This window comes from Solanum tuberosum, unplaced genomic scaffold, assembly GCF_000226075.1.
Source record: "Solanum tuberosum cultivar DM 1-3 516 R44 unplaced genomic scaffold, SolTub_3.0 scf00004, whole genome shotgun sequence".
In the NCBI taxonomy this organism is placed as follows: Eukaryota; Viridiplantae; Streptophyta; class Magnoliopsida; order Solanales; family Solanaceae; genus Solanum; species Solanum tuberosum.
Window position 1 is genome coordinate 918103 of NW_006238930.1, and position 25551 is coordinate 943653.

Below are 25551 nucleotides of genomic sequence, written 5' to 3' on the forward strand. Positions count from 1 at the left end.
TGTGTAAACTCCAAAATTAATTGAGGCCAAAGATAGCAAATATTCTTTCTTCTATACTCAAAAAAGAGACCATGCATCTTTATAGAAATTTCAAACCTACAATTCTCTATCCCTTAATATACACCGCTGCGAGAGTTGTCACAATCTCTTTTTCAATTTTATTCCACTCGAATACCACTCGTTCATTATTTTCTTTCTTTCTTTAGCTAGTCTAATACTAACAAAATATTATCATCCTTTTCCTTTAAAAGAAATTATTACATGGTCTCAATTTTTTATCCATTACAAATTCAAAAATATTAATTAGAAAGAAAATGAGCAACACCGGTAAGGATGACTGAATTGGTGCAACAAGTGGTATTCCATAAAAGAGTTGAGAAATCAATTCCTCTTGTCAATGCATTTTTAGTCAAACTCATCGGACCGAACTTGTCTTATATAATTTACAATTCTGATGTGATTCGCAAGTTTGTATAGAGCGAGTTTATCCGGCGTGCCTTCGCAAGTTTTTCTTTTTTGTATAAAAATAATTGGTTGGAAAGATAAGTAGTCTCGTGAATGGTAGGTAGAGAAGAAAAAGGAAATGGGTAGAAGATGCTTATGATAAACATACACGTAACTCACAAAATAGGCATTGGGAGAAGAATTTTCAAAAGGTCGATACACGTCTACTAGAAAATAGAAAACACATTAAGACACTTGAAATCCCAATTTGAACAAGCCTATTATTAATCAATCATTGACAAAATTATGTTACACTATAAATAAATAAATAAATAAATAAATGTATAAGGATTCATATTGTACACATTTAAATATTTGTAAGAATAAAAAAAACTCTCATCTCTTGTCTCCTTATTTCTATCGATATCATTTTCTATATTTCTTATCTTATTTTACTTTAGTTTTAAAACAAACATATTTAATTTTGAATTAATTAAAATATCTAATTTAGTCCCATTAAATATGAATTACGTTATATATATAAATCACATTTTCAATTATATAATTTGGTCCTTCTTATTTTGTTGATTTTTGAGATTTCAATTTCTAGTGAAAAGCTAAAACTCAATCTTATAGAATGAAATTTCACGGTTCTGCAAAGTACTCAAAGTTTGTAAGATATTTGCTTTTTCAAAAATATATATTATCCTTTATACAAGTTATTTATACAAAACTGAACTAGGATTTAAAGTAGAGTATTCCTCAAGAACCTTAATTGAAATTGAAATCGTCTTAAAAGTCCTACAAAATTTTAATATCTATAGTATCTCAAAAATCTAATTGAACTTGAACTCGTTTTTATAGAGTCCCACAAAATTGGATATCTTATTTAACTTGAATCAAGTTTTACATAATGATTAATAACTATATTCACTAATTTATTTTTTATTAATATACATAAATAGTAATCTATGTTTATAGGCTAGTTTAAATATGAAGTTGTTTGGAAGTGAGTGGTAGAGTCCGAATGAAACATACATACAGCTGTGTTTAATGTATGTACCGATTCCTGCGTTGTCACCACGCTTCTTACTCACCACACAAAATATCCTTGGTCCACAAACGTCACAATTTTCGAGAAGAAACGAGAGGCCACAAATTTTTCTAAAATTACACGTGTCAATATCTCATTAAACGGGTTTCGGCTCTAGTCCTATATAAATAAGATCAACACCTCTTCGTAATAGTATGTGCTTCGTTCCTTGAAGAAACAAAATTCCAGCTCTTGACCTAATAGTAATTCTCTCTTCCCACCTTTGCCGATTAATTCACAAATTCAAAGCTTTCTTCTGAAGTCTCTTTTTCCTTTCGAGATCTTCTCTTTCTATTTGCATCGTCGATCGAATTAAACAGTAAGATTTTTATTTTCCTTTCATTGATTTTTGTTTGTTTCTTGAATTTTGTGCGTTTTCTGATATGGTTTTGAAATTTGATTTGTGTTTTCTAGGGTTCGGTTGAAGAAGCATTAATTCATCTAAGGAGGTCTCTCATATCACCAATTTTTGTACGTAAAGATTCTCTCTTGCTTTATATTTATCTTCTTGCTTTGTCATTGTTTATAGAATTGATTTCTTGATACGAACTTACCGGTCTGTCAACTTTCATAAGTTTTCTATGGATTCTTTGACCAGCCCCTTTAATAATTTGATTTTTCTTTTGATGTAACTGAAGCCCTTTCTTGTTCTTGTTTTAAAGAAAATAGGTATGAGTTTTTAGATTAGATTAGTGTTTGTTTGGTCTTTCTAAAACATGGGTTTGATTTTTTATGGGTTAATGAAATTGACAGAGGTATTTTATTTGCTTTACATTCTTGAATTTCGATATGGATTTCTTGAACCCAGGGATTTTATTGTGAACAATCTCTCTAATTTCGATATGTAGTACTTGTTGAAATTTAATAGACATATTTAATTTTTCTTTTTTTTGGAAAAAAACCAAGAACTTCTTTTGTTAGCTATAGATTAATTATTCTATGTAGAAGGGTATTAATACCTTAGATACTGTATCTGTTTTGGGTTTGTTGGTATAATTTACCATCTCAAAGTATTTTAACAAGCTTCAAGGAGCTATTCATTTACCTTTAGTTAGTATAGATATAAGCCAGCTCTTCTGGTTCAGCTTAGAAAGACCTCTGTGTACGCAGAACTCACCTCTGCCTTAAAGGGAAAGGAGCCAACACACACACAGTACCAATATTTACTTGCGTTGGACCAAATGCCCAAAAGCACATCATTGGTTTGGTTTTTGAGGTGTTATTTTATTCATTTATAGTTGTTGATCTATTTGCTGATTGTGCACAGGGATCCATAGACCTATCAAGTCCATAGTACTTATTTATTCTGGCCATCTGCTCTATTTTCAATGTTTTAAGCAGGTAGGAATCCATGAACTAATGGAGTCTAAAGGTGGGAAGAAGAAGACTAGTAGTAGTTCCTTATGTTACGAAGCTCCCCTAGGTTATACTATTGAAGACGTTCGACCAAACGGTGGAATCAAGAAATTCAGATCAGCTGCATACTCCAACGTGAGTTTATTTATCCTTTACCTTATGGCATTCAAGTTGTTTGTATCTTCGTGTTTATATACTGACTGTTTGCTCTTCTATGTCTTTTTCGTATGCAGTGCACTCGCAAGCCATCCTGATATTTCCCGTGTTTTAGAATAAACCACCAGAGGTGGTTCCAGTAAAAAGTAGTTTAAATTTAGAATTCTGTTCTTCTCAACTCTTTTTCTTCATCCCTCATCCTCGTTACACTCTCCAAAAAGTAATCCTTCCTGAACACACTCTTTCAAGCAAGATGGAATTGCCGGTTTCTGCCATCGGATTTGAAGGTTACGAAAAGCGACTTGAGATTTGCTTTTTCGAGTTAGGAAACTCTTATGGCCCTGGATGTGGCCTACGGTCCCTCTCCAAAGATCAATTGGATGAAATTCTGACACCTGCTGCATGCACCATAGTGTCTTCATTGGCTAATGATGAAGTCGACTCTTATGTCCTTTCAGAGTCCAGCCTCTTTGTCTACGCTTACAAGATCATAATCAAAACTTGTGGCACCACAAAACTGCTGCTCTCGATCCCGCCCATTCTTAAGTTGGCTGATGCACTTAACCTGAAAGTGAAGTCTGTGAGGTACACACGCGGTTGTTTCATCTTTCCTGGAGCTCAGCCATACCCACATCGCCACTTCTCTGAAGAGGTGGCCGTACTTGACACCTATTTTGGCAAGCTTGGTGCAGGCAGCAATGCATATGTGATGGGCAATGCTGATAAACAACAGAACTGGCATGTCTATTCTGCTTCAGCTGAATCTGCCGATGCCAATAATATGAATCCAGTTTATACACTGGAGATGTGCATGACTAACTTGGACAAGAAGAAGGCATCTGTATTTTTCAAGACTCAATCTAGCACTGCTGCTGAGATGACTGAAGTTTCAGGCATTCGGAAGATTCTTCCAGAATCGAACATATGTGATTTCGACTTTGACCCCTGTGGTTACTCTATGAATGCTGTTGAAGGCCCTGCAATCTCCACAATTCACATAACCCCTGAGGATGGATTCAGCTATGCAAGTTTTGAAGCAGTGGGTTACGATTTCAGAGCTGTCGACTTGTCTGCAATGATTGAGAGGGTGTTATCCTGCTTTAGACCTGCTGAGTTCTCCGTGGCATTACACTGTGACATTCCCGGGAAGGAACTTTACACCGAGTCTGGCCTGGACGTTATTGGATACGTCTCTGGAGAAAAGACCACTGAAGTGCTTGGTAAGGGAGGATCGCTTACGTACCTCACATTCAGCAGCGGTGGTAGCTGCGGATCCCCCAGGTCAATCCTTAGCAACTGTTGGAGTGAGAACGAGGATGAGGAAATGGAGAAGATATATTAATGAGAAATATGTCTAATTCTCCTATAGCAGTAATATGTGTTTTTGGTATTTTAATTCAGTTCTGTGGTGTGGTTATGAAAAACTCTCTGTTGAGTCTATTCAAATCATAGCTTTATTACGTTTGGTTTTTTTAAATATTCAGTTGTCTGGGTGTATGCAATAAACCTTTTGGGAGACTATATAAAATATTGTCATTTTGAATATATTTGTACTCTTTATGGTCTTCTGGTGTGTTAAACTCTTTGAACATTCATTCACCTTCCGTGTTTCTTTCCCTTGATAAATCTTCTTCCATTTGAAGGTCCGTCCGTCCGTCCAGATACCGGTGAACTAAATCTCTGTTGTGTATTTAAACACTCTTTACAACTTATGCTTTGCTCTGCTTCAATCGATTGTAATACTTTTCTCCCGACTTGTTCTTTGAATTTATTATTAGTATTTGTTTTTTCTTTATTTCAGTTAACATTCAGTATTTCTTGATACTTCTTTTAGCATGTGTTTCACTATTATATTTTATTTTCATACTTATATAGTTACCAGCCATATGGTCGAAAAGAAAAAAAGATATGCTAATTTCCACTTTCCTAATCTTTATGCAAAAACTGAACTCTCTCACATGAAACATCACAGAGAAACAATATGTCCAACTATATTATCATAATACTATTGAATCTGGAAACACACAGGCTTTAATGATCAAACTATATAGGAAATACTGTCATTAAGATAAATAAAACAGAGAATGCTACAATAGAAAAGATGCAAGTCTTTAATTTCCCCCAGCAACAAGCTTGGGATTCAACTATGAGAGAATCAGACGATCAAGCTGAGTAGTAAGTGAAATTCGTACCATTAGAAACATAAAGCATAAGCTTCAGTGAAAAAAGATTTGCCATCTACTCAACTACAACCGAAATTGGGGACTACATACAAGAACAATAGTTTATTACACTCATCTCACGCGTATCATATAATCTTTATCGATCACCCTCTGTTCTTAGCTAAGCTGATTCTCTTTTAAGGAAGAAGAATTTGAACTGAACAATCTTGACACCGGTTCTCCGTAAAATTTGTGCAGCTATAACTCTGTAATGGAGATTTTCTCTTTGTTCAGTAAGGTCGAAACTTCCTTGCAGCCCTCAACTGTTGTATCCGCTTCTTATCTTGCTCAAACTTGCTCTGCAGCACCATGATCTCTGTACACAATACATAAGCCAACAATGATAAGTTACAAACAGAAGAACCAGAAAATAACCATATTGAAATTCAATCTAGGAATTTATTGGCACTCAAACCAATGAGAAGTCACTTAGTAAGATAGATAGTTGCAAAACATGGCATGTACTTTAGTCAAGAAAAATTTGACATTATGGGCATAAACTACAAGTAGAATAACAGAAGAGAAACCATTGGTTTTAAAACCAACAAATATAAGCTACTCAAGCAGTCCAACTTTTATGCGATTGAAAGATGGGCCACAGTTCCATGATAAAGGGAAAAGTTCACAACCACCATAACACACTGCATATACACACAAGTAAGACAAAGAGAGTGCTGGGACAACTTAATCTTGAAAATAGAAGATCTCAAGAACAAACATGTGTGAAGGCAACTCTTTTTCTCTCCATAAAAAAGGGGTGAACTATTTAAAACTTGGAACAAATTGAAGCTGCTTTTTGAGGTGGTTTTCAAGACGTCAAATTCACTGCTATTTCAGGATTATCTGAGGTTCATTTTGGCTATCTACCATGAATGACAGAAAAAATTGCTAAACTAATGATATAACAAATAACCAAAAACACAGCTGCCTTTTCAAGCATATCCTAAATTGACCCTTTTCATTTTTGATTGATTGATTAGATAAATTTGAACTTTTGAGATTTCAAATTTACCTTTCAAGAAAAATTTTAATTGAGGAAAACAAAGTCAATTGGATACATATGGAGGCAGAAAGTATTGACAAAGGCAAAGATACAATAAACAGACCGTTTCTCTTTGCTTCTCTTTTCTGAAACCGGTAGAAATCTAATCCCACGTCTTTATTTTTCTTTTTGGCCACATTATCCATAACTGCAGCCTGAGAAACAGAACCAACTGCAATTCCAGTTTCAGAATCTGTGGTCTTTTTCCTGCCTTTGTGATGTACAACAACAGTCCATCCATCTTCAGCAGCAAGGGCTTCTTTTTCTTTCTTTTCCTGTATGTACCAGATAGAAAAATATGAAAAGGTAAACAATATTTGAATATATACAACCACTAGACTGTAAGAACATGATTAGTAAGTTTCTTATTGCTCTAGTTCAAGAGTCCAAAAGAACTATTCTTGTACTTATTGCTAGACTTGGTTCAATACATATTCATTTTTTGACCAAAAAAAGAACATGATTAGTTGCCGGAAAATAAACAAACTTTTATGAGATATCAGGATGTGGGGAGGCCACTAGATAAGGGGAAAACTCTTTAAAGATTGAGGATAGAACTCTTTAAACACCAAGTCCAGCAGATTTTTTCAAAATTAAAAATAAGCTACGGAGTACTACAATGAGAATTTTTCCCAACCACAAATATGAAAAGGTTACATACAAGCATTCTACATACTCCAAAAAGGATCATTAACATCAATAAATGACATGATAATCTGGAAACTAATGTACCTGTTCCTTTTTCGCCTCGTAGTCAATTATAAACTCATCAATCCTTTCTTGCAACACATCTAACCCTGGCCTATTCTGATAATAATCAGCAACCCATTCTGCACCCAGAAAAAAAAGGAAATTTTCTATTTATCAAGGTATACTTGTGTTCTCATATACAACATTTCGCACTGCAGTCTATCCAAAAAAAACATTTCTTTGGTGTGTGCGAGCTAGCCTGGACGCCAATATTATCCCCGTACAAAAAATGAACATTTCAATTCATCATGTCTATGAAAATAACTGGCTAAACATTAAAGTAAAACCAGGCATGTGTTAATCAGGTCTCAAAATAAGAAAAAGAAATATTCAACAGCAAGAACTATTAATATGTTGTGAGTAATTTGAACGAGTTTCTTTGGAATATTTGACGAGGCAAATCTCATATCAAAATCACAATGAATATAACACTAGAAGCAACAAGTATCATTATCTTTTTCTTTTTGAAATAATATTATATTTTTTCAAATCACACGGTAACAGGTATTTCGTATATATAGAGAGAGAAGATCATACTTCTCATTCCTTTGGAGTAATCCTCATCCCCTGAAGATAGTTCATAGATCTCTTCTTCTTCAACTTGTTCTCTCTCCACTGGAAAATTATCCTTAGCTATTGATAATGGATGATCCTTCTCTACAATGTCATCGGTCTCTTTTAAATTGTCTATAGGAATTAGACAGCATTGAAGGAAAAAAAATTCAAATATAGATCTTAAACATAAGTTTTTTTTATTACGATCATTCGCATCAAAAGACGGTTGGTAAATCAAAGTGCATGATGGCCATTGGGTATAACTGTTATTACGAGACCACATGCTTGTACAGTAAGTATGTTGCATTTAACTGGAGCAATGAAATTCATTTTAATTGATAGAAGTGTCATGTCACTACCTTTTAACATTTAGAGTCTTAAACTATATGGTTTAAATTACTATATCTTCTACCGCGATTTCCTAAATAATTCATAGCTTCCTAGGAAAAGTACGAATTTCTTACTGTTTCCTGGAAATAAATATTTTAGGAACTGCAATCAGGATTCACTTCATTGTGTTCAAAAGTGAAACTTTTCAGTAGTTTCAATGCTGCATAATTATAGACATAAGGGCATGCTAGCAAGTGCTATAGACTGCCCCGTAGCGAGATTTTTTTTTTTTTTGAAACATCAATTGCTTAACATTTTTCAATACCTTAGATATTTTAAATTTGAAATACATGATCAAGAAATAATAGAGTGAAATATTGCAACTCAATAATCTTTCTCACTAACCTCTTTGTCGTTTGGGGACACCGTCAACTTCAGCTTTGCCAGCTTTCTTGTCACTTTTTCTCTTCTTTCTCTTGGATTTTCTTGTCTCCTGATTATCAGGCTCACTTGATATGGTATTTTCTTGACCAATTTCATCATCCTCTATTTCATTAGATTGATTAACTCCACCACTTTCAGCAAGTGTGTTACTTTTCCTCTTCTGCTTTGATGATTTGCTCTTTTTCTTTTCCCCATCTGCATTATTTGATTCATCTGCTAAAAACCTTAAATAAATCATCCATATAAACCAACAATTGATGCTCAACATAAATTATTAATTAACTTTACCAATTCATTACCTTTATGATATGCGATATGACATTCATCTATATCATCTTTGCTTCTTCTATTTTGCATATTCAAGTTCTTCTTCTTCCTTTTCTTTTCTTTGGTTACCTTGGGAAAATTTTCCTCTACAAAGAAGGCATCAATCAACATCTATATTCAGGAAACATATAGAAAAAGTAAGAAGTATTGGCTGAGTGAAGAAGTCCAGAAGATTGTGGTAAGTACATTTTTCTTCCAGTTTACCCAACTTTCAGGATCCTTTCCTGTCACATCTTTTTTTGAGACAAGTAACAATTCTATTCTGTCAATACTTAGCCACCCCAGATAAAGGTGCTTTTGGAAACTTTACAAGCAACGAAGGGTGCTTAAACCCCATGCCAATTCAATATACTAATTCTCCTACTTCCCCCTACATATTCCGTTTACACCAAAAAAAGAACAAGCTAAGACAATTCATCCTAATTTTCTCGATAGAACTGCTAGTGCCTTCAAAATGTCTACCATTCCTTTCTTTACATACTGTCCACCAAATGCAAGCAGGAATGATCTTCCACCAGTCCTTCTCCCCACCTCTATTCCCAATACTCCACCAATTATTCAGTGCCAAAGTAGAACTATAATATTATAGACAATGTTGAACCCTAGATCTAAAATTGTCCTTTTGGGGTATCAAGTGTGCTGATAATTTTGCATAAAATACATTATCTTGATTGACATTCATGTATTTTGAGTGCCAACAAAAAGACATTGAGAGATATTCATTAAAATGAAAAGAGAAGCCCCCTCTAAAGGAGATAGGTCTAGATTGCAGTTGAATGTGTGAATCACCTATTTCTCCATAAGACGACGACCTCAATCAATATGAAGAGCTGAATTAAGTAAATAGATAAACTTCACAGCAAGGGATAACTCCCAAAGAATATCTGATGTGAGCAAGGAATAATTCATTGCTATGGTCAGTGCATTGGCATAATGTTTCTCAGTTTGCTGTTTCTGGCTCCTTGCTCTTATAATAGCTAACTTATTATGGCAGTTGACAATTCTAAGGGAACATGGATTGATAATGATGAGATGGTTGCTAAGCATTACATATAATGAGTTTAATACTCTGTTTGAAATATAAGGCCTGTCTACTGATGGAGTTTGCTATGAAAAGTCAAAAGCAATTAATTTATGCTTTCAACATATACAACAAGATACAGATCATTTAAGCACTAAACTGTTAAACCTGTTAGAAGGTGGTTATAACTCCGCAAAAACAGCCAAGAATCGAATAATTCTCAACAAACTTAAACAAGATTATTTTTTTTCACAGACATGGCTGAATATGTATCAATTGTTCCCTTTTCTATATATACACATATGGGCTGATATGAGTGAGATTCAAACTCAAAATGTATCCTTTTTGCCACTTGAGATTGATTTATTAGTTGGAAGAAAAAAATAGAGGGGTGTATTGCAATGAAAAGTAGAGCAGTTAAAGAGAGAAACATTGAGGCAACAATAATACACCATTTTGAACAAAGTTAGAGTTCATTGTTTGTGATTCTCCATCTTTATTCTTCTTTTTCTTTAGCTTCCTCTCCAAGTCCTTAGCTCCCATCCTCCTCTCGAGACCTCTGTTAATGGAAAACACAACAAATAGGAGAAACAATTTATTTAAAAAAAAAAAAAAAACAGAAACAGAACTTTTGCCCTAGAAAACAATTTCAAGTATAAATTGTGCATGAATATTAATAAAAAACCGTACCAAAAACAGTGTAAGTAGAAGATGAAGTATTTGAGCACTAAATTCAACTACAATATTGGAGAGAGGCGGCGAAGCAGTTAACGGAGGAAGCAATTGCGGCCTCTTACAGCCGCCAAGAAGCGGCGAGGTCTCTGAAAGTATAAAGTTTAAGACTAGTTTGGCGACTGGAGAACGAAAGAGACGATACAAACGGACAGGGTATTGGAAATAAAAAACAGAAAATACTAAACGTACCTCTAAAGTTTTAATTGCTACACTTTAACCCCTCATTTTTTAACATACCCTACATTTTGCTTTCGAGTTTCGGGTGTGTTTGGTATGGATAAAAATATTTTTATTATTTTTGTGTTTGATTGATTGAACAAATTACTTTTTTTAAAAAATGATTTCTTTAGAATAAAAGATAATATAAATTATATTTTATATTAATTGTCTCTTCTTCATTTTCAAACACATCATATTTCGTTTTTATGGTCTTTATCTTAATTAACATCAAATTCTTTGGAAATAATATTTTTTTTTTTGCAAAAAAACAAATATCTAAAATAAGTTAATAAGTAATCAAATAAAACATACCCTTCTCCCTTTTCTTTATTCTTTTTGTTTTGTCTTCAACTAGCGAAGAGTATCTAGGGTTAGAAATGCATTTTTTTTTTTATAGAAATACATTTTTATGTAATGAATCTAGTAGTGTTAAAGAAACATACTTTATATTCATATAGAAAAATAATTTTACAAAAAAAATTAGTAATTATATATCTATATAGACATAGAGATGTCGAAAGCTTTGTAAGTGTATCTTACCCTAGTCACCTAATGGAAAGAGCAAAATGCACTCTCTTACGGTTAACACGTCTATTACAATCAACATGTAAGTTAATAATTTATATTTTCTCTATTTTAAATCATTTTCATCTTCATTTTTTAAGAGTCAATTTGACTAAATTCTCAAAGCTAAATAAGATAGATTAATTTGATATTTTAAAATTAAAATTTAGACATTCAAAAACTATACGAAAAATATTATAAATTATATTTTTTTTCATATATTAATCAAAGTTCATATAATTTAACTAATGCAGAAAAATTGTTACGAGTATATGGGATAATGGGAACGAATGGAGTGTTAAATAATACTTTAAGATTCTCACAGCATAAATTTATAACCATCAAACAAATGCTTTTAGTATTTGATACTTATTTCTATGCAATTCAAACGTAGTGATACTAATTATTACTACTATAAATGGTTCTAAATGTATTAATGAAAAATTACAAACTTATTCCGAGTCTTAAGTTTCTTTTTTGTGTTTTTAACCTCATAATAGACTAAGTTTATGCAATTTCTTCCTCATAATTGAGGTCTAGAATGTGTCTTACCCTTCAACAAAAATTAACAAATGTCAATCACTGAATGGGTATCAAGATTTATAAATACCCCAATCTTCCTAAAACAATACATCAACAAACAATTTCAAGTTCTTTCAAGAATAATTTGATTTCTCTAAGTTTGTAACATTATTTGCTCAATTTTAATCAGAAAATCATGGATAACTCCCAGAACGCAAGCTACAAAGCTGGCCAAGCCAAGGGCCAAGTCCAGGTAATCTATGTGCGATAAATTATAATCATATGCATATTCATTTCGACTTTAACATGCTGATAGATAATTGTCGGAATTGAAATTTTTAATAAGTAAATTTTAAAAAAATATAATAGGATTGTCATATTAATATGTATGACTCGAACGTGTAACATAAAGCAACTGTCGAGTCACCTTTGTGGCTACGCTAAAACCTTTTCTTAAGTCAAAAGGGATTCAATAAGTTTAGCATGTTTGTGTTACAATTCTCACATAAATAGAACTAGTCTTATATATTGTGATCATATAGCTTTGCCTCTGATGACACTTGATATATATTGTTATATATGTGACAGGAAAAGGGTAATCAGATGATGGACAGGGCTGCCAATGCTGCACAATCTGCTAAGGAATCATTACAGGAGGTTTGACCATTGATATCTCATTATACATACACATCACTAAATTTATTTCGTTTTTCAGCTATTGAAAAGACAAGAAAATAATGTGTTTGTGTTGTATTTGATTGATATAGGCGGGGCAACAAGTGCAGGCTAAGGCACAAGGGGCGGCAGATGCAGTTAAGAATGCCACTGGCTTGAACAAATGAAATTCTATTCTTGATTGCAGCTACACGGGCTCATTTTTTTTTTATCCCCTCTTGAATAATTTGAAGTTTTGTTTTCATTTCAAATTAGGAAAGCATTTTCCGTTACTTAGAATTGAGTATTGTTGAGATTATTTTTTTTCTGAATTAAAGACAAATAAGAAGTTGTGTGTAGGTCATATTGTCACAACTTTTTTTAATGTCATCTTTCTTTCAATCTAATAATAGTGTTTGGTTCTGTTGAATTTTTGAACTTTGCATTGTTGAGATGATATGATTACAATTTTGTCTATTTAAATTTTTTAAACACTTTTAACTTATCGAAGTTAAATTTTATAAATTCTTTCAAGCGAAAATAAAGTACTAACAATTAAAAAATTATCTTCTTTTAAAATCTAACAAAGAATTATAGTTATACTATATTATATGTTTATAAAGTTAGTGTGATCAGTCGCAAACTAAAAAAAAAACACATATCGGCAGCACATTGTTCATCATCCTGAAAATTTTATTGATCATACTTACTTAAAAGATGATGGTACATACCCCAAAAAAAATGCTAAAATTAAGAAAGTGAAGCCAGGTACATAGAAAAGAAAAGTAACACTTGAGAACGGAATATTTCTTGCATTTATATTTTTTTTTCATGTTATATGTTAGTTAATTTATAAGCCAAAAATGACGAAGAATAAAAATGATAATCTTAAATGAGAGCCTCCATTAACAAACTATGAATTTATATATGTAAAGTAGAGGAATACAATAAAATTTCACAAACTTACAATTTAAAATTTAAATTTGAGGGTTATGAATATGAAAATTATGGGAGTTATTAATATTATTAAAAGTAGAAATTAAAGATGTGAATTATGAATAGTTACTTCTTGAAATACATTAAATAACAATAAAAAAAATGTTTTATTAGGAAAATATATTTTGACTGGTTTAGAGTCGCCACTTAATTTTTAAGAAAAATCAAGAAAACTGTTGTTTTCAAAAGACTAAAACAGTAAATCTATTGAAAAACTATTAAGGGGGTTCGAGGTTCCTATTAATATTCTAGGAAGGTTTTTAAGGCACCTAGAATATCCGCTAATGCGGTTATCCGACAATTAATCATTTGGCTAAAGTAGATTAACTTGAGCATACATGACTAGGTTACGAAAATAAAGAGTTTAAAACTTGAAATAATTTTTTAAGGGAAAGGAAAGTATTACAAGAGCATTTGCTTAAGTGAAATATAATAAATATTAAGGTAAAAAAAAGAGTTGGTTTTAATTTCAATTCAAAACGGCTTTCTTTTGGGGAGTTGAATTTTTAGAATCTTAAGATTAATTTAACAAATAAAACATATAGTAGCAATTGAATAGATAAGGAAAGGAAGTTTGGGCCCAAGTTTGGTTTTACTGTCCGCCTGGACCAATACTTGGACTCATTTTCGTTTTGGACTTTTGGCCCATTTGAGTCACCTGCACCTGTCCTAAACTTTTAACATAAATAATAATAATAATTGAATAGGCTTAGGCCCAATAAATGACAAAATACAAATTTTTCTTTAAAGAAGAGTGGGCTTCTTTAAGCCCAATCTTTCAATTTCTCGATCTGGTGCTTCCCTTAACTTCGGGACCTGTTCGTCGATTTTTATGGGCTGGTAGACTCAATGAAGGCGAAATTTAAGCCTTTACGGCTCTCCCAAAATGCAAGAAGAAGATGTGGAGTCCGATGGACTCAATCGAGGGAGTTCATGCAAGGAAATACGATAAGAATTAGGATAAAGAATAATATATACAAATCTACTAGATGACAGATAAACTCGATATAAGGAACTACCATTTCGAAGTTAGCACATCCAGAATCCAGGCACACAAAAAAAAGGGACTCTTTTACGTAGGAACATAATAATAATAAAAAGAAATTTGACAAGTGCTGAAACAGTAAGCACATTTGCATAAATTGATGAAAACCAAAAGGAGACACTTTCCCAAACTGGTCACTTAAATATGCTTGAAAGAAAACAAATACATGACAAAGCAATTTTACTTAAACTGATTACATGAACTATTTTCTTTTCCTTTTTAGGGTGGAGACATAATTCAAACATAGTAGTTTAAACAAACAAAATCAACTAAATGCCCCAGCATTGCCACAGTCACAAACATTTGGTATATTTAAGATACCCATACAAGTTGGCAAAATATTTTGATATTAGTGACTAAATATACATAAACGAACTAATCGGCATGATGACAATTTCCTTATTCTGAACAATGGTTTAACGTTTAAAAACAAACAGAAAACAAAATCACTTGAACAGCAAGATCAAGCACAACTGGACAGATTTAAAACAAAATTAACCGACTCGAAAATATCTCAAATTCCTACCTTAAGAGAAAATGGTACAATAGCCATCAAAACTTCAAGTCAAGTAGATAAATCAAAGATCTGACCATTTTTATTTTTACCAGCACACTTAAACAAGTTTTAGGCTACGTTCTGAAATTTACGCCAAACCTTAGACAAGACATGAATAAATAAACATCTAAGAGAACAAGTAAGAACTTCGGACAAAGTTCAAGCAGAGAAGCCAGTCCAACCATCCACTTAATTTAGATGAAAACAATCATAGGCATGGTAGGGTTCATACAACGAAAAAGTCAAGGTGAATACGACATGACCAACAAGCCAACTCTTTAAGCACACGGAAGCATAAACTCAAGTGCAACGTATCTGCTAACCGTAGAACGATCATGGGATTTAAGAATGAAGAGAACAAGTTACTGGATCAACGAGTCATGGCTGAAACAACATACAAATTTCATATTGACTTAGTAAAACAAAAAGAAATCTGCTCCTATTTTGAAAAGAAAACTACATTAACCGACAAAAAAAGGGTCAAAATAGCAGCTACGAAAATTATTTCGACTATCTTCGCCTACATCGAGCTAAAGTGAATAACCAAAACGTAGAAAGAAAGTGAATAGAATGTGAAAATCAAAAGAAAACTAGAGTTCAAAACCATAGAATTTTCAGCTTTTAGTTTACTAGAAAAGGTTCATTTTTACTTTGAACGACTAAGAGGCATTGCTTTAAGATCGAACGACCTTTCAACATACGAAGCCATGAACAAAGAAAAGAACACAAGCAATTTTAAAAAGAAGAAACCAGACCAACAAACTATTTCATTTCACTAAAACAGAACTCAAATAAAGAATTGGGATCTCGGATAACTTTACCTTTTTAGGCGCAACGAGCTGAGACCAAGAGCAGGGAGGGCAGCAACGAGTTCCACCACACGACTTCAAAAAATTCCGAAGGTTCCAACTAGTTCTCGAGCAACCCACAAAGAAAGAAGAAAATAAAAGGATTTAGATGTGTTTCTAAAGTATCCTTTGTGGCTTAGGAGTTTCTTTGCCTTGTGAATTTTTCCCGACTCTTCTTTTCTAAGTATTTGTGTATGAGTGTCTTAACCAGTGGCTTTGGTGTTTTCTTTTTTAAGTATTTGTGTTCAAGCTCTTTCTTGCATTTTCACAAAAAAAAAAATCCAACCAGAAAAATCTCTCCCTCACAGTGAATAAGAGCAAATATATATAGAAGGGAAATAGGGTTTGGAATCCGGGGGAAAAGAGGATCAAAAATCCGGATTAACAAGGCCCAACTCCAATTTGAAATTCAAAACCTTGCATCATTCGAGCTAAACACCTTTTTCTATCAAGTTTCGTCCCATTCCGAAAGAGGAAATGGGACAGCCGCGTGCTGCTGCTACTTTACGACGGGAGCAGATGACTGGATTGGACTCGCGGATACGCGCGATTGGACTGGAATTGCTGGAATTTGTCATCGCTCATTGTTGTATGTCGCGTTGTTCACGAAGAAGAAGAAAATACGTACAGGGATCTAGGTCGGTTTGGGCTGCTGTACGTATGGGTTACTTGGAATTATATTGAAATGGGTTTACTGGTGGTTACTGGAATATTGTATTGTAATATTGTTGGTGAATGGGCTTCTTTGTTGTGGGCTGGGTCAAGTGAAATTGACCCAAGAAGTGGGCAAGAGGTGGCAATATTTGGATTAGAAAAATAATCAAATGAATTGTAAACTTGCTCCACTTAACTTTTAAAATTTAGCCACTTTGAATCAATTAGTGAACCCGACTAAAGATTCAATAAAATAAATTAATATTAATTAATTAACGAGCTTCTTAATTCTAACGAGATAAAATAATTAACTTAATTATAAACTATTATTTAAACCAAACTAATTGACAAAATATTTAGCTAAAACTAACACTTTTTGAGACAATTTCGAATAATCACAAAATATATTAATTATATGCATAATTATGAAATACATATATATATATATATATATTGTCTAAAAATTATAAAAATAATAAAATTAATTAAAAGTAACTTGAACAATAGTTTGAACTTTATAAAAAATTAATTATTTCAGACCGTTTGAAATTTAAGAAGCTCGATGATTAATTTATATCGTGACGGGTCAAAATTGGGTGTCAACAACTGTCCCTCGTGAATTTAAGAAGCTCATCATTAATTTATATCTTGGTGGGTCAAAATTGGGTGTCAACAAAAAATACTTAAAATATTAAAAATATTGTCATTTTATAGTTAAGATAGGGTAAAAAAATTAGAAGAACAAAGAAAAATAAATTTATAAAGAGCAAAAATTAAAGAGGTGTGAGTCACAGATAGTAATTACTCATTGTAAATATTAACATATGAAGAGTTTTTGTTGTAAATGTTCTTTCACAAATAAAATAAGTATTTTACTTTTATAATAAATAATTAATTTGAATATGAGCAAGGCCAAAAGAAGAAGAAAAACGATACATGAAATTGTAGGCCATAAAAAAGTGTCACGTCATCTTAATTAAATAGAAGTTTATACTATATATATAGATATAAATATAGGTGTTAATTGAAAATTTGAAGTTAGACGTTAGTAAACCATATGATAAATATTGTGACATATTGAAGTTAAAACTAAGTGCTTATAAGCACTTTTTAAATTTACTCAACCATTCTAAAAATGTTTAAAAGCTATTTTAACTTAAAAGCACTTAAAATAAGTCAATTAAATAACCTTTAGATCTAAAAATATTAATCAAAGTTCAATCAATTTGAAGCCATGGACTTCAGAAAAGAAAAAATATTAAACAAGTGGGTAAGAAATATTATCATATTTCAATATACCCGAAATCAGAAATAATCTTTCAACCTCCATAAGATGGTGTGATAATATTTGTGTGAATTCTACTACTTTCAGATCTAGATTTCATTAAATATATTATTGTTATAATATACACAAAATAATTAACCTCAAAATAGACTAAGTTTATGCAACTTCTTCCCCATATTGAGGCCTGAAATATGTCTTACCCTTCGACCAAGATTAACAAATGTCAAGCACTGAATGGATTTCAAGATCTATAAATACCCCAATTTTTCTAAAACAATACATCAACAAGCAATTCCAACTTCTTTCAAAAATAGTTTGATTTCTCTGAGTTTATAACACTAATTGCTAAATTTTAATCATAAAATCATGGATAACTCTCAGAATTTGAGCTACCAAGCTGGTCAAGCCAAGGGCCAAGCCCAGGTAATCTATATGCTATAATTATTTGCACATTCACTTTTTCTTTTACATGTTTGTACATAATTATCGAAATTAGATATTTCAATGAGTGGATTTGAATTTTTTTTTATTATAATAGCAATATGTATGACTCGAACCTACGACATATAAAAGCAATTTTCGGATCACCTTTGCGCATTTTCCTTATGTCAAAAGGGACTCAACAATTTATGTATATATAAACAAAATTATTTATAGTCTATTTGTGTTACAATTCTCAAACAAGTAGAATTCGTTCTCTATATAATGATTATGTAGCTTTGCCCATAGTGACACTTAATATATATTGTTATATGACAGGAAAAGGGTAACCAAATGATGGACAGGGCTGCCAATGCTGCACAATCTGCTAAGGAATCATTACAAGAGGTTTGTCCACTGAAATTTCATTATATATGTACATGTCAGTAAAGTTTTATTCTTATATTTTTTTAGCTATTCATAAGATAAAAAAAATAATGTGTTTGTGTTATATTTGATTGATAATTTTGTAGGCGGGACAACAAGTGCAGGCCAAGGCACAAGGAGCGGCAGATGCAGTTAAAAATGCTACTGGCTTAAACAAATGAAATTCTAATCTCCGTTGCAGAGCCAGATGGGCTCTTTTTTTTTTAATCCCCTCTAAAATAATTAGAAATTTTGTTGTTATTTCAAATTAGGAAAGCAATTTCTCTTATTTGGGATTTTAGTATTCTTGAGAGGATTCTTATTTCTGAATTAAAGAAGAAAAAGAAAAAGTTGTGTATAGGTAACATTGTCACAACTTTCTTAATTTCTTCTTTCTTTTAATCTAATAAAAGTGTTTGATTTTGTTGAATCTGCAAATTTTGGATTGCTGAGATAATATGGTTATAACTTTGTTGTTTTAATTTTTTTAATGCTTTAATTTATCGAAATCAAATTTTATCAATCTTTTCAGCTATAAATTTAGGTTAGACATTCAAATTGAAACGCAATTTGTCTCCTATTAAATTATGAAAAGACTAAATATACGAATGATTAATCAAAGTTCAGTCAATTTGAAGTTTTGGACATCAGAAAATGAAAGAATATTAAATGTTTGAATAAAAGAATATCATTATATCGCAATATATATGAAATAATTAATGTAGAATATTTCAACCATTATCAAACCTTGCTCTCATCACTTTATCGTATAAAGATGATTAAAGTTCCCTTTTATATCAAACAAGTTTTTTTTCCAATAGTAATTTTTCTTTCTAGAAAACTGTTTTTCAATTCTTCAAACATTGAGTAAATGTAGATTCTTTTTAGTTGCAACTTCAACACCATTTTTAAAAAAAATGTTTTTTAAGTTTTGCAAATATTTTAAATTACGTAAAAATGCTTTTCATTTTTGCAAAATAAATTAATACTTGAAATTTGATATATTTGGATTGAACACTATAAAGAATCACTAGAATAGTTTTAGCACTCAACTATTTAAAAAGGTTATTTGACAGATTTAATTAGCTATATATGACGTGAAGTGCTTTTATAAAGAGAAAAAGTTAAAAGAGGTATAAATTATTACTCATTATAAATATTGACATGTGAAAAGTTTTTATTATAAATATTCTTTCATTAATAAAATAATTATTTATAATAAATTGAGTAATTTATTTGTATATCCAATAGCTCTATAGCATATGTAGAAACTACTAACAATATCCTATCAATGGTCACTGGAGAGAGGAGACGCTACTAGAATAGGACAAAAGAAAAAAAAAATAGATTAATGCAATTGGATTAGTTCCTAACCCAAATGTAAGAATTACTTAATTTGAATATGAGAAAGGCCGAAAGAAAAAAAAAGAATAATGCAATTGAAAGCCTTAGAAAAGTATTACATCATTTTATTTATATATATATATATATATATATATATATATATTGAAAATTTGAAGTTAGACATTCCTAAATCATAAAACAAGTATTGAAGTTGGAATGCAATTTGTCTTCTATTAAATTATGGAAGGACTCGATATATAAATAATTAATCAAAGTTTAATCAATTTGAAGTCTTGCACATCAGAAAATGAAAAAATATTAAACATTTGGATAGGTTATATTATCATATAACAATATACACACACACACAAAAAAAAAAATCTCTATCTCCACAAAATAGTACTAATAAAGTTTGTGTTTTTTTTTTATCATTTTCAGATCCATATTTCATTGAATATATTATTGTTGTAATATACACAAAATAATTAACCTCAAAATAAACTAAGTTTATGCAACTTCTTCCCTATATTGAGGCATGAATGTCTTACCCTTCAACCAAAATTAACAAATGTCAAGCACTGAATGGATTTCAAGATCTATAAATACCCCAAACTTTCTAAAACAATACATAAACAAGCAATTTTAAGTTCTTTAAACAATAGTTTGATTTTTCCGAGTTTGTAACACTAGTTACTCAATTTTAATCACAAAATCATGGATAACTCCCAGAATTTGAGCTACCAAGCTGGCCAAGCCAAGGGCCAAGCCCAGGTAATCTATATGCTATAATTATTTACACATTTACTTTTTCATTAGCATACTTGTAGATAATTGCAAAAAATATAAATTTTTATGAGTGAGTTTGAAGAGAGAAAAAAAAAAGGTTGCCATATAAACATGTATGACTCAAACAAGTAGAATTCATTCTCTATGTTTGGATCATGTAGCTTTGTCTCTGATGACACGTGATATATATTATTATGTGATAGGAAAAAGGTAATCAAATGATGAACAGTGCTGCTAATATTGCACAGTCTGCTAAGGAATCACTTCAAGAGGTTTGATCATTGATATATCGTTATATATATACACATCACTAAAGTCTTATTCTTATAATTTATTTAGCTATTCATAAGATCAAAAAGTAATGTGTTTGTGTTATATTTGATTGATAATTTTGTAGGCGGGACAACAAGTGCAAGCCAAGGCACAAGGAGCGGCAGAGGCAGTTAAAAATGCCACTGGATTGAACAAATGAAATCTTAATTTCAATTGCAGCCATATTGGCTCTTTTTCTAAATCCCCTCTAAAATAATTTGAAATTTTATTGTTATTTCAAATTAGGAAAGCATTTTTTCTTATTTAGGATTGAGTATTTTTTTTAGAGGTTTCTTATTTGTGAATTAAAGAAGAATAAAAAAAAAGTTGTGTATAGGTCACATTGCCACAACTTTCTTATTTCTTTTCTTCTTTTAATCTAACAAAAGTGTTTAATTTTGTTGAATCTCTAAACTTTGCATTTCCGAGATGATATGATTATAATTCTATTGTTTTAATTTATTTAATGCTTTTAATTTATCAAAGTCAAATTTAATCAATCTTTCCAGCTACATCACATCAAAGATATATAATTTAGCTCCTAAATTTTAAGTTAGAATTCATGAATCATGTGATAATATTGAAAATTAAAATGCAATTTGTCTTCCTAAATTATGGAAAGACTAGATATAAGATGATTAATCAAAGTTCAATGAAATTAAAGTTTTGGACATCAAAAAATGAAAAAATATTTAATATTTTGGATTAAAAATATATTATCATATCGTAATGTACATGAAACAATTAATATAGAATATTTCAACAATTATCAAACCTTGCTCACATCACACTATAGCATAAAGACAACTAAAGTTTCCTTTTATGTCAAACAAGTGTTTTTTTCGAAGGTAATTTTTTCTTTCTAAAAAACTGTTTTTAACTACAAACATTGGATGAATGTAGTTTTTTAAGTTGCAACTTCAACACCTTTTTTTAAATTGTTTTTTAAGTTTTGCAAATATTTTAAGTTAACTAAAAAGTGCTTTTCATATTTGCAAAATAAATACTACAGTAGCTAATATCCTTTACATCGATAGTTAACTTATCCATGGTCAATTTTTACACACTCTATTTGTTAATAAGAAATAATGTATTTCAACCGAAATAATTTGTTTTGGTAGCATTTTTTTGTAAAATCATTTATTTCTATTTTTTATATCAAGCATGAACGTTAAGATTATAATTGATGAAACGCTTGTTAGCACACAATTATATCAGCTTAAATGAAAAAATGAAATGGAAGAATTGATATTTTTGATACAAAAAAAAGTCCGAATAACAAAATCAGGATCAAAGCAAAATATAATTCAATAATTTTATACAGTAATTTCTTGATAATTGTTTGAATGGTTTGAGGCCATAAAAATCATTAATAAACATTAGGATTTGCATGTGGATTTATGCATAGTTGAAAAATCAAAGGAAAGAGAAAAAATGCATTTTCTTATGCTTACTTGAATGAAAATCTGAAATTGTACATAAATAAGACTTTATTATAAATTAGAATAATTCATATAAACATTTGGGTAAATGTTTATCAAAATTGATTAATAATTTACACTCTCATTTGTATTATTAATAAAATAATTTGCGTTGATCTAACTCAATAATAAGTGACAAAATTAATCGACATAACTCATTTAAAAGTAAAAGTATTATAAGATTAAATTTGATGGAATATCTTTGAAATTATACTTGTATTAAAATATGGTAAAAATTGTTAACATTGGTATTTGTATATGTGTCGATTTCCAATTTAAAAGAAATCAATTTTCTAGGATCATAACCCTAATTAATCCAAATCTAAAAAACAACATTTCGGATCTTGGATACACTCCATTTGACCCGAATCTGTTCGAACTCAGTCCATCTGAGTTTTCTCTTCTCATCCCTAAACCCTACCAAAATCCTCTTTGTTCATTCCCAAAAAACCAGCCGAAACTCTTTTCAGTTTTGATCAATTAAGCAATCGGAATCTACCAAGAAGAATGCGAAATCAACAGCGATGGCTTCTCCTTCTTCTCCGGCACCATTCTCTAGCTCAGCCTCACATTTCCAGGCACCACATCAATCAATCTCCGTTTCAGGTAAATCGATCTGTTAGTACTATCGCTTCTTCAACTATCCACTCACGTACATCTCACATGCTCCCTTACCAATCACTCACCGTTCGTAGTTTCTCCACATCTGAATTGGCTGTCGAACACAAAGATTCAGATCAAATCGCTGTTTTAACTGGTATTTTCTCTAAACCAAACCGGAGTAATGAAGAAATTAAGCTTGATTTAGAGTCTAATAATGTTACTGTCACGCATGATTTGGTTATAAGAGCGTTAAGGAGCTTTAATACCGCCCCTGATGCGGCACATAAGTTATTTAACTGGGTTAAGGAGAATGAGAGCGAGAGGTTGAGTTCAAAGGTGTATAATTATATGTTGGGGATATTGGGGTCTAATGGGTTTGTCAAAGAGTTTTGGATTATGGTTGAAATCATGAAAAGTAAAGGGTATGGAGTGTCCAGGGGTACGTTTAATCGGGCTATTGAGAAATTTGAGAAGGAGAAGCTGAGCGGCGACCTGGAGAAGCTAAAAAAGTTGTATGGTTCTGAGCTGGCCGACAATTCGAGCGAGGAAGTTTGTTCTAGGGTTTGCAAATTGATTCGAGGAAATGTATGGGGAGATGATGTGGAAAAGCAGCTGCGAGAGTCAAAATTCGAGTTCTCGAGTGAATTGATCAGTATGGTTTTAGAGAAGCTTGAATGTGAAACTAATAAGGCTTTGATATACTTTAGGTGGATTGAAGAGAGTGGTCTATTTAAACACAATGAGCAGACATTTAATGCTATCGCAAGGGTCTTAGGTAGGGAAGAGTTCAGTGAGAAGTTCTGGAAGTTAGTTGATGAAATGAGAACTGCAGGATTTGAAATGGAAAAAGAAACATATATTAGGGTTCTGGATAACTTTGTTAAGAGGAAAATGATTAAGGATGCCGTGAACTTATATGAGTTTGCAATGGTTGGCATAAACAAGCCATCCTCGGAGGACTGCACTTTTCTATTGAAGAAAATAGTTGTTAGCAAGGAGCTTGATTTGGAATTGTTCTCAAAAGTTTTAAGGGTCTTCACAGAAAGTGGCAATTCATTGACTAGTGCTAACCTCGATGCCATTCTCAAGTCTTTGACCAGTGTTGATAGATTTGGCGAATGTAACAAGATATTGAAAGCAATGGAGGATGCTGGTTTCACACCTAGTCATAATCAGCAGAGGAAAATTGCTTTTAATTTGGGTAGTGGTGGGAAGGATAAGGAATCCAATGAGTTTATGAATTATATAGAATCAACTGTCTCTACTCCAAATTCTAAAACATGGACATCTTTAATTGAAGGATACTGTGAAGCGGGTGATCTGGCTAAAGCTTCAGAAGCATTTGAAATGATGATCGAAAAGGAAGGGTCATCCCATGCTGGGTATGCTTTAGAGCTCTTAGTGTCCTTGCACTGCCGCAAGAGAAGAGCGATTCACGCATTCAATCTTGTTGAGAAGATGGTCAATGAGAAAGAACTACATGTGTGGCATACCACATATAAGTTCTTGATAGGAAAATTATTGGCCCAACGAGGTTTCGAGGAAGCTCTGGATGTTCTACATTTGATGAAAAGTCAAGATTACCCACCTTTTCTGAATCCCTTCATCAAGTACCTTTCAAAGACTGGAAGTGCTGATGATGCACTTGAATTTACTGCAGCAGTGACCCTGAAGAAACTTCCATCAACTTCTGTGTTTCTCAATTTGTTTGAAGCATACTTTAAAGCAGGAAGGCGAAGTGAAGCACAGGACTTCCTTGCAATATGTCCGAGATACATTAGGAACCATGCAGATGTTTTGAATCTTTTTTGTTCCAAGAAACCCCAGAAAGCAACTGCCACTATTCCTGTGACTGCATAGGCTCAGATGGATACGTCGTCTAGTTTTTTTGTGCTGCAACATGTTTGGACATTTTTTCCTAATATTTTCTTATGAAAGTTTGCAACCGTCTCTGCTTTCTTTAAATATCGGGGCTTAGTCCCTTAGAAACCATTTTCCAATTAGAGTTCACTTGGTGAATTTAATCGACACAATAAAACATAGTTGCATTGGACTCATCAAAGTTATGGGTGAACACTTCATCATGTTTTCATAAAAGTTACTGACTCCACTGAGTTGTTCATTTTATGATTCTCTGAGTAGGCTTGAGGAAAAAGGGACCTGTAATTGGTCTAGTCTGCTGGATCCATCATACATATTGTCTTAATTCTGACTTTACTTGATTATGTAAACAACCTTGGAGAATTTCATGTTCCTTCAACTCCTAGCCATGCTCTTAAAGTTAAATGTCTGTTGAAGTTTATTATTGTCTTCACTTTGTAAATTTTTATTTGATGACCTTGGAGAATTTCATGATTACAA

General features: G+C 31.9%; 6 protein-coding genes across 9 annotated transcripts; 5 read left to right on the forward strand and 1 right to left on the reverse strand.

Annotated features, from left to right (window-relative positions):
• Nucleotides 1–1706: 1706 nt before the first annotated feature.
• On the forward strand, nucleotides 1707–3920 carry LOC102589377 (uncharacterized). Of its 2 annotated transcripts, none has more exons than XM_006338236.2 (4): nucleotides 1707–1856; nucleotides 1952–2008; nucleotides 2879–3028; nucleotides 3127–3920. In XM_006338236.2, exons 3-4 carry the CDS (start codon nucleotides 2897–2899, stop codon nucleotides 3145–3147), a joined length of 153 nt encoding a protein of 50 aa, XP_006338298.1. In that variant the 5' UTR covers nucleotides 1707–1856; nucleotides 1952–2008; nucleotides 2879–2896; the 3' UTR covers nucleotides 3148–3920. The 2 variants fall into 2 exon arrangements, with proteins under 2 accessions (XP_006338298.1, XP_006338299.1); XM_006338237.2 differs by having other exon boundaries at nucleotides 1825–1856; nucleotides 2876–3028.
• LOC102589057 (S-adenosylmethionine decarboxylase proenzyme-like) lies at nucleotides 2937–4594 on the forward strand. Its single transcript, XM_006338235.2, has 2 exons — nucleotides 2937–3028; nucleotides 3127–4594. The coding sequence occupies exon 2, from the start codon at nucleotides 3303–3305 to the stop codon at nucleotides 4389–4391; it is 1089 nt and encodes a 362-aa protein (XP_006338297.1). The 5' UTR covers nucleotides 2937–3028; nucleotides 3127–3302; the 3' UTR covers nucleotides 4392–4594.
• A 485-nt stretch (nucleotides 4595–5079) lies between these two features.
• LOC102589922 (uncharacterized protein PF11_0207-like) lies at nucleotides 5080–10614 on the reverse strand. Of its 3 annotated transcripts, none has more exons than XM_006338238.2 (8): nucleotides 10431–10613; nucleotides 10193–10299; nucleotides 8692–8805; nucleotides 8354–8605; nucleotides 7601–7720; nucleotides 7046–7143; nucleotides 6378–6588; nucleotides 5080–5587 (listed from the first exon to the last, which is right to left on the reverse strand). In XM_006338238.2, the coding sequence occupies exons 2-8, from the start codon at nucleotides 10281–10283 to the stop codon at nucleotides 5502–5504; spliced, it is 972 nt and encodes a 323-aa protein (XP_006338300.1). In that variant the 5' UTR covers nucleotides 10284–10299; nucleotides 10431–10613; the 3' UTR covers nucleotides 5080–5501. The 3 variants fall into 3 exon arrangements, with proteins under 3 accessions (XP_006338300.1, XP_015161999.1, XP_006338301.1); XM_015306513.1 differs by having other exon boundaries at nucleotides 7601–7750; XM_006338239.2 differs by lacking the exon at nucleotides 7601–7720 and having other exon boundaries at nucleotides 10431–10614.
• Nucleotides 10615–11914: 1300 nt separating this feature from the next.
• Nucleotides 11915–12721, forward strand: LOC102590458 (stress-induced protein KIN2-like). The gene is made up of 3 exons (XM_015308140.1): nucleotides 11915–12033; nucleotides 12369–12437; nucleotides 12548–12721. The coding sequence occupies exons 1-3, from the start codon at nucleotides 11977–11979 to the stop codon at nucleotides 12620–12622; spliced, it is 201 nt and encodes a 66-aa protein (XP_015163626.1). The 5' UTR covers nucleotides 11915–11976; the 3' UTR covers nucleotides 12623–12721.
• A 5361-nt stretch (nucleotides 12722–18082) lies between these two features.
• Nucleotides 18083–18888, forward strand: LOC102591160 (stress-induced protein KIN2-like). The gene is made up of 3 exons (XM_006338242.2): nucleotides 18083–18241; nucleotides 18578–18646; nucleotides 18772–18888. Exons 1-3 carry the CDS (start codon nucleotides 18185–18187, stop codon nucleotides 18844–18846), a joined length of 201 nt encoding a protein of 66 aa, XP_006338304.1. The 5' UTR covers nucleotides 18083–18184; the 3' UTR covers nucleotides 18847–18888.
• A 4020-nt stretch (nucleotides 18889–22908) lies between these two features.
• On the forward strand, nucleotides 22909–25454 carry LOC102591489 (pentatricopeptide repeat-containing protein At3g02490, mitochondrial). Its single transcript, XM_006338243.2, has one exon. It carries the CDS (start codon nucleotides 23095–23097, stop codon nucleotides 25048–25050), a length of 1956 nt encoding a protein of 651 aa, XP_006338305.1. The 5' UTR covers nucleotides 22909–23094; the 3' UTR covers nucleotides 25051–25454.
• The last annotated feature ends 97 nt before the right edge of the window (nucleotides 25455–25551 follow it).